Source organism: Octopus bimaculoides, chromosome 19 (assembly GCF_001194135.2).
Source record: "Octopus bimaculoides isolate UCB-OBI-ISO-001 chromosome 19, ASM119413v2, whole genome shotgun sequence".
Classification (NCBI taxonomy): Eukaryota; Metazoa; Mollusca; class Cephalopoda; order Octopoda; family Octopodidae; genus Octopus; species Octopus bimaculoides.
In genome coordinates, this window is record NC_068999.1 from 54680690 (window position 1) to 54688839 (window position 8150).

Sequence of the window (8150 nt, forward strand, 5' to 3'; positions counted from 1 at the left end):
CACCACTAGATATTTTAAGCATCTCAGTAGTGATTCCTGATGGGCCGGGGGCTTTTCCTAGTTTCATACCCTTAATTGCTTTATCCACCAGGGTGCTGTCTATTTGGATAGTTGGTCCCTCAACTGGGTCAAAATTTGGCAGGCTCTCCTCTTCCCATTCATTCTCCACATTCAGCAGTCTTTCATAATGGCTTCTCCAAGCCTCTTTCTTTTGAGAATATAGGGACTATATCAGAAGCCATTATAGTAGAATTAGAAAATAGCAGAGGGAAGAGATCGTGTAGTTGTGGGTCAGAAGCTGGAGTATGTCTGAGTGGTTCTTTCCTGGATGAATGTTAAAATTGTAATACATACATATGAAACACATGTGTTTTAATATGAAAATGCTTAATTTTTTATTTACCAGACTGGTTTAAAATATGGAAAAAAAGAAAATAAAAGAAAAGAAAATGATGGTGTTTATATTTTATTTAGATTTCAGTTTGTTTAAAGTCTTCATTTGTAATTTTTTTCCAATTTAAAAACATTTTTGAATATTATTTTTTTTTTATTCATTTTATATTTTTTTCTTTACATAGAATACAAAAAAAAAATTTTGCAAAATAAAAATAAAAAAAAAACGTTTTCTCCCCCCTCCCACTTAAGACAAAAAAAAAAAAGACCAGGCATACTGCATCACAACTTATAAACTGGAAGGTTAGGTTTCAATACTTGCCAAACAATGATCGGGGATTGGGAGGAGAAGAACAAGCTTAAATGATATATTTTTTTTGTATCGTTCACTTTTTCACCTAAAATAGGTTTGTTTCATATCTTTTTTTCGAGGGAATGATAAATGAGCAGGGAGGTGGGGGTTATTATAACTCCCACCACCCCTCCACACAAACTAGTAAAATAATAACAACTAGATTTGCACCGAGTGTAGTAAACATTTGTTTAAACAAACATGCCAACATTAGACCTCTCTCTCTCTCTCTCTCACAGACAGATTGACAAAACACACAGCCACATAACTAGAAAGAAGTGACCAATACTATACAGCAGATTCACACAACATAGATGGATTGGTGACGGAGGGGGGGGGTTAAGGGTGCATAGACAGCCCCCCCCCCCCCCCGCCACATCCTATGTTGCTTTTATGTACAAACCTCACACCGCAATCAATCAGTTTACTCTATTCCCTCCTTCCCTCTTGGGGTACTGACTCACATCTTCTTCAGACTAACCAATAAAGCATACCGCCCCCCCCAAAAAACCCAACCAACAACCTAGATGAAGGGATTAAAAAAAAGATGAAAACATCCTGCAACCATTTGCCCAACTGTTCTGTGAAAAAGCTGCAGAAGAAATAATGATGTTTTTTACATAGGCACAAAAATTAGGCGGAAGGGAGTTAGACAACACCATCAACCCTCGGACTTGAGTGGTACTTTATTTTATCAACCTTGGAAGGATGAAAGGCAAAGTTGACCTCGGGAGGATTTGAACTCAGAATGTAAAGAGCGAGAAGAAACACTGCAAGGCATTTTGTCTGATAAGGAGTAAAAGAAAAATCAGGTGATGGAGAAGGAATTTTAATATGTCTAAAACGTCTAAGTTTATAATTACACCAGAGGATGATATAACGAGTGACATTCAACTATTAAAGGAGTAGATTTAATCTTGTCCCAGAACACATGCTTATTCAATCTTCTTTGAATGAAGAAGTTATACAGAAATGAAGCTATCTTAACAACCTCTAATATTTCTAAAGATTTTATTTTCTCATCTTTTGACAATTATTTTCATAAGTTAGCATGGCTGGGATGGGCATTACTGACACCAAGTAGGTTTGTTCTGTTGCAGTTGAATGTTCCTATGACTGCCAACTTCCAAACATAAGAACACTGCAGATTAGTCAACTAGACACAGTTATGGAGTTTGCTCAGAATAACAATAAAATGACTGCAACTATAAGGTTTAAAGTCACGATACTCCAAGTAGTGGTGATAATAACAGAAGCAATTAAACTGAGCTTTAACCAACCACTCTCTAATTAATCTTTTAAATATATAATACCTAAACTGAGAAGTTGGCAAAAAAAAGTGTATTAAATTTAGTAGAATATATCCTTCAAAATGACATTTGCTAAAACCTAAGAAAATGTTGACCTCAATACATACACACACACACACGCATATATATATAAATATATATGTATGTATGTATGTATATATATATATATATATATATATATATATATATATACACACACACACATACAGAGACACACATAAAATGACTGCTGCATACATGTGAAAAAGCTTAGAATAGTGCCACAGTGAATCAAAAGCTTCAAATGAATAAATAAACTGGATTAAATTAGTGGAGTACTTTTTCTCCCATTTATATAACAAAACACACACACACATCATAATATAAAACAAACAACTTTTGAGGCAAGTATTATCAAGAATAAGTCCAACAATACGAACACAAAAACAATATATGAAGTGATATTAAAGCAAGCTAAAATATACCTTAACAGGATCATTAAGATGTGAACGTCGATGTATTTCTATTAAATAAAACACAGCTCAGGTGACTGATAAAGCCAGCATACTGGTAATGGCACAGCTGTGACAATAAATGGCAGAATGAAAGTAAGGAATTGTTGACAGAAGTTTGGGGAGTAGAGGAGAGAAAATTAAGCAACTTGTGCGAAGTAGTCCCAATAATTTTAAGGGACTAGCAGCATCTGATTCTTTTGAGAAATAATCAGTTTTAAATAATAATAGCTGATGTTACATTCTGGCTCCAGTGGTTTCAGGCATAAACAGTGGGAGCAAGGGAGAGAATGCTTTCTCATCTTAAAAAACAGAAGGAAGCCAACAAAAATCTAAGACCAGTTCATTGACAAAAGGAAAGCGAATCACAGTAAATGTTTAATAGAAAAAAATTCTTATAAAAAAAAAAAAAAGGCCATGATACAATTTCTGAAATGATTATTTAACAGGATGGTGAGTGTTAGGAAAAAAAACGAAGATGAAGTGACTGTGTTTGTGTGTGTGTGTGTGTGTGTAAAAAGGTGTAAGCATTTTAAATCATGATCAAAGTTACAACTGCATACAATTCACACGTGGCTGTACACATACAATACTCACTCGCAATGTATTATACACACACAATATGTTTCTGAGCTACATGGAAGTGTAGAAACAAAGTAATAGTTGAATATAGACCAACACTGTTACCACTGCCATCTTAATTAAGCCAATACTCACACCTAAAGTGATTAATAACAAATGAACATGTTGGCAAATACTGTGAGAGAAACTGGTAGTGTTTGTGTTGGTAACATGTGACAGGCAAGCTGGAGCAATCGGTAGGTTTCTACAGCTAAGGTTTTTAGGGATGGGGTTGTTCATGACATCAAAGAGGAGGTAAAAAAAACAAGAGGTGCAAAGCATCTTTGTACAGGGCAGGTGGTTGCTATAGCAACATCAGCAAGTATAGACAGGTTATACAAGGTTGAACTAAAAGGTGCACTACTTAGGGTCAGGGATGGGGGGGGGTAACCAAAGAAAACAAATTTAAATTAAAGTATCATTCAAAATAAGAGAAGATTCTTGCTTGTAATATTGTAATTTAGGTCAACCCTTCTACACAAAAAGGACTGTTTTATTGTGCTTTTGGGGTTGTTGTTTCTTTTTGGCTATAGCCCAAACATTTAAGGGCAGAGCAGAGCAACATATTACAGCGAGATATATTAGGGGTCAGAAAATTAGGTTAGGTGAAACTGGATTATGTCTGAGGTTTTGGTAATTGATTCAGTTTATAAGAGAGCAGAAAAAAATACCCCAATTATTTAAGAACTTAGTGGCGTTTCTGAACACTATTTAGAACGTTAATAGTTTTTATTGTCATCAGGTTAAAACCATGACCTCCCCATTTTTTTCTGTTTTCTTTTTATTGTTAAAATGTTTGAGATCTCAGATCACTGCACCAAGCTTCTACTTTTATTCTGAAAGCTTGATTCCAATAAACTGTTCAATTATCTTTTTGTTTCTTAATGGAGTCCATTGCACTGTACACAGAAAATAACAATTTTGGTAATTTTTCAATCATGGATAATTGAGCTATCTTTGGAGCTTATTTATATCATTTTTCAAGAGATTTATGGACAGTCTTGGTAATAATGCTTTGTTCCCTGCAAAACAAAGGAATATTACAAAATTTTGATTTACTTTCGTACAGAAACGCCCACCAAGTTCCCTACCAGAAAGTGAGATTGTATGACCCTCTCCCTCACCACCACTCAACTCTTACATTTCAGTTGATGGCGTTGATTGATGTATACTGAAATACAACAATTTCACTGTTTATGTGAATACGATTCCAAAGAAGGGAGGTGGTGGGGGACAGGAAAAAAAGATTATACTTCATTGTCGTCGTCGTTATCATCATCATCATCATCATCAAGGTTATAAGTAGGACAATTTCACACAATATTTTGGCCAGACACAACCTACAAATTCAAAGCAGATTTAAAAAAAAACAAAAAAAAAACACAGTCTCTATCCACATTATCGTGTCGTTTGTATTTTAAATAAATTTTAGCATCACTAAATTGTTTTATTTTGAGACTGTTCGTTTCTTCGAGTGGAAATCACGAGAGGAATATTATAATTGTAATAGTGAAATTAAAAAAATAAAAAAATTACCCTGGCAGTGTAAATAAAAAGAAAACAAATAAAGAAAACTATCTTAGACCTGGTATCTAGTCAGTGAAGATGATTTCAAATTTCATGATCAGAAGAACATCTCTTTAAGATGACCAGCAGATGTGACTTTGTTATCTGCTAAAATTGATTTGAGTTTGTGACAAGAATAAAAAATGAACAACTAAATATAAAAATGACATAGAAATAAAACAGAGGAGTAAGATAGAAGAAAACTACTATACTAATGTATATATAATGTATGTATGATAAATATGTAATGTGTGTATGTGTGTGAGTTCTGAAAACAACTTAAGTTTCATGTTCAAGTGAAATAAATTTGACTTGGTTTGGGTTAAACTAGAGTCTGCTTACCTTCAATCATCAGCTTATCTCAGTGCATACCACAAAATGGCTGGTGGTAATTTTAAGAAAAATCACAAAACTCAGTATCTGTGAGTAAGTGAAAATATTGTGACAGGGGCGATAACTCAGATTTTGAAGTAGGTGAGGAGGCTCTAGTGCAACCCAAACCAAATCAAATATCTTCCCTGGAGCATGAAACTGGAGTTGCTGTCACAATCATTCAGTTTACTGTATAGGAAAAATATTTTTAACTCCTCTCAAAAGTATGTATGTGAGTGTGTCTGTTATGAGGTGATGAAGAAGAGATAGAAATGTGAAGTAGCACTATATAATTATTGTTTATTGTATGTGTGTGTGTATGTAAATGCCATCTATGTAGGTGTTCAAAATGTGTGTGTATGTATTCTTCTTTCCACTGGAAGGGAACAAAAGCAAATACCAGCATATATGTTGTGGATGTGGCTAAGATGTTCCATTTGAAGGGAACACCTCTCCATACTTTGTGTTGCTGTATGTGTGATGTGTTAAGGAGGGGAGTAAAACAGTCCCGTGGAGTGGCCAGAACACAACAACCAAGCACACAGCAAAGGTACGCACTTTATCATACTATGTCTTCTGTTATATTTCCTTCACTGTCATGTCTGTCGAAAATGAGAGAGAGAAAGAAAAAGAAAAACTGATGAAATGGTATAAAACAAAAACATGTCAGTTTAGAATGTGTGTTGTGCTTGTATTGATATGTGCATGCATGTAATATATTTCCATATGTAACATCACTATCAAGGTATTGAGGCTTTTAGTGGAGTTCACTCAGTAGTAAACATCTGGACGAGAGCTTACATTTTCTCAAAACATCTCATGGTACAAGAGGAGATTTATGAACACATTACATTTCACTTGTCTCTGCTATTGCTATTTAATGCAAGGAACACTTTTCTGGTCATGCTGTCAGGTGGAACACCAAATCCCATTGGAGGTTATATTCTGGAGTCTTCTTTATCCTAATACAAGACGAAGACCAGTCAATAACAATGTGTTATTGGAAGGGACATACAAAATGAAATTGAGAACCTACTATAGATAATAGGGGATAGATTCCTGGTATGGTGTGATCAAATGCATCTCAATTGCAGCCAATTGAAATTAAAATGAAATTTTTCTTATAGATGGTCAGGTTGGACATCAACCACTTTGCTTTCAATAGTTTAGGAAGGACTAAAGAATTGTGTCTAATATAGCCCTGAGTCAACCAATGCCTTATGAATAAATTTGGTAGATGGAAACTGTGCGGAAGCCCAATGTTTATATGTGTGTATAAACACACACACACACACATATGTATGTGTTGTTTTTGTATTTGTCTATCACAGCTTAACAACTGGCATTGATTTGTTTGTGTTCTTGTAACTTTAGCAGTTTGGCAAAGGAAGGCCAACAGAATAAGTACTACAAATTTAAAGTAAATACTGGGATTGATTTGGTCACTGAAACCTTTCAAGGTGGTGCCCCAGTATGGTCACGGTCAAAAGACTAAAACAAATAAAAGAATAAATAAAACTAACTTACCACTGGATTGTAATTCCATAATTTATAACAAGTTCTCTCAATGTGTTTTCTGTGCTTCTTTTGCAGCCAATATTAGTGGCACTAGACTAGCCAGTGGTTTGGCTAGACGGAGGAAAGAATGCTGCAACAGAATCAGAAAAGAATTGAGATATAAAAAGGAAAATACCAAAATATATTGAAAAACATGATAACAAATTTTTGCTGTTGTTGTTTTTAGTCACAGGCCTGTAAAACAATGAGGGCTGAGGACTGAGATATGTGGTGCAAGAAGACCTGGCCACCACAACAGAACTGAGATCCTAAAACCAAGGTGCCATGTAAACATACTGGCAGTGCTGATATAAAAGGTCAGGAGGGGGTGATGCGAGGGGAAATAATTAGATAAAGTGATGTTACCTTAAGTAATTCTGATGCTGATGCTCGTTTATCAACATCAACCTCCAAACATTTGTCCAAGAAATCCTGGAAGACCGGTGACAACTTGTGTTTCTCTTTGATTTCTGGTTTACCATTTGTTGCTATTAAGTACAGTGCCTGTTAATGGAATAATGGTAGAAATGTCAAGTTGGATATACAGAGAAGTGACAGTAGAAAGAAAAAGTAATAAATTGAATATGCACACTGATAAATATGCATATAAATATACATACATTGCTGAATAGACATTCATACTGACAAATACACACACACAATTATACATACACATACACTGATAAATACACACACTGATGGTTACACATGCACGCATAGGTAAATACATGAATTTAGCAATAAACACACACACACACACACAATGATGACAATGAGAAAACTAGACCTGCCATGAGGATAAGAAATAGAAGGAACAGAAAAGTAAATATTGCCAGATAAGACAGAGTGTAAGTGTTTTGAGAGAAAAACTGGGTATACATAGCATCAGATGTGAGGTGCAAGAGAGAAGACTGTGCTGGTGTGGCCATGTAATGCATATGAAGACAGTTACATCAAGAGGTGCTGATCTCTAATTGCAGAGAGTATGTGTGGAAGGGGGACACCAAGTGTGAGAAAGGATCTACAAACGTTAGGACTCACAGAAGCGATGACAGGGGATTGAGACTCCTGGCAGTTTGCTGTACTTGAAAAGACACATCAAGCCAAGTAAAAGCATGGTTGCCCTTGCTTACAGACTCAACCCCTGCAACCTTCTCCAGCTGAGTATCTTTAATCATGCAGGCTCGTAGGTGCTGGTGCCATGTAAAAAGCATCCGTGCCAGTGCTGCATAGACGCACCCAGTACACTCTGTAAAGTGGTTGGCATTAGGAAGGGCATCCAGCTATAGAAACCAGGCCACAACAGACATGGACCCTGAACAACCCTTCAGCTGGTCAGTTCCTGTCAAACCGTCCAAACCAAGCCAGCATGGAAAATGGACGGATGATGATGATGATATACAATAATCACAATGTAACAGAAACAGTAAATAATAAATACGTTAAACTATTTTTCTTTACTAATCAATTTGGGTAAATGTACAAATT

The 8150-nt window shown here is 35.5% G+C and overlaps 1 protein-coding gene across 10 annotated transcripts in view; it reads right to left on the reverse strand.

The window, feature by feature from the left end:
* Positions 1–450: 450 nt before the first annotated feature.
* The window catches only part of LOC106875408 (serine/threonine-protein kinase PAK 1), a 189948-nt gene continuing 182248 nt past the window's right edge, over positions 451–8150 (reverse strand). For all 10 annotated transcript variants that reach the window (XM_014923521.2, XM_014923522.2, XM_014923523.2 and 7 more), the window contains 3 exons: positions 7029–7166; positions 6633–6753; positions 451–5707 (listed from right to left, as the gene is read on the reverse strand). In XM_014923521.2, the coding sequence (XP_014779007.1) occupies positions 6670–6753; positions 7029–7166 (222 nt within the window). In that variant the 3' untranslated portion in view covers positions 451–5707; positions 6633–6669. The remainder of the gene's footprint in view (positions 5708–6632; positions 6754–7028; positions 7167–8150) is intronic.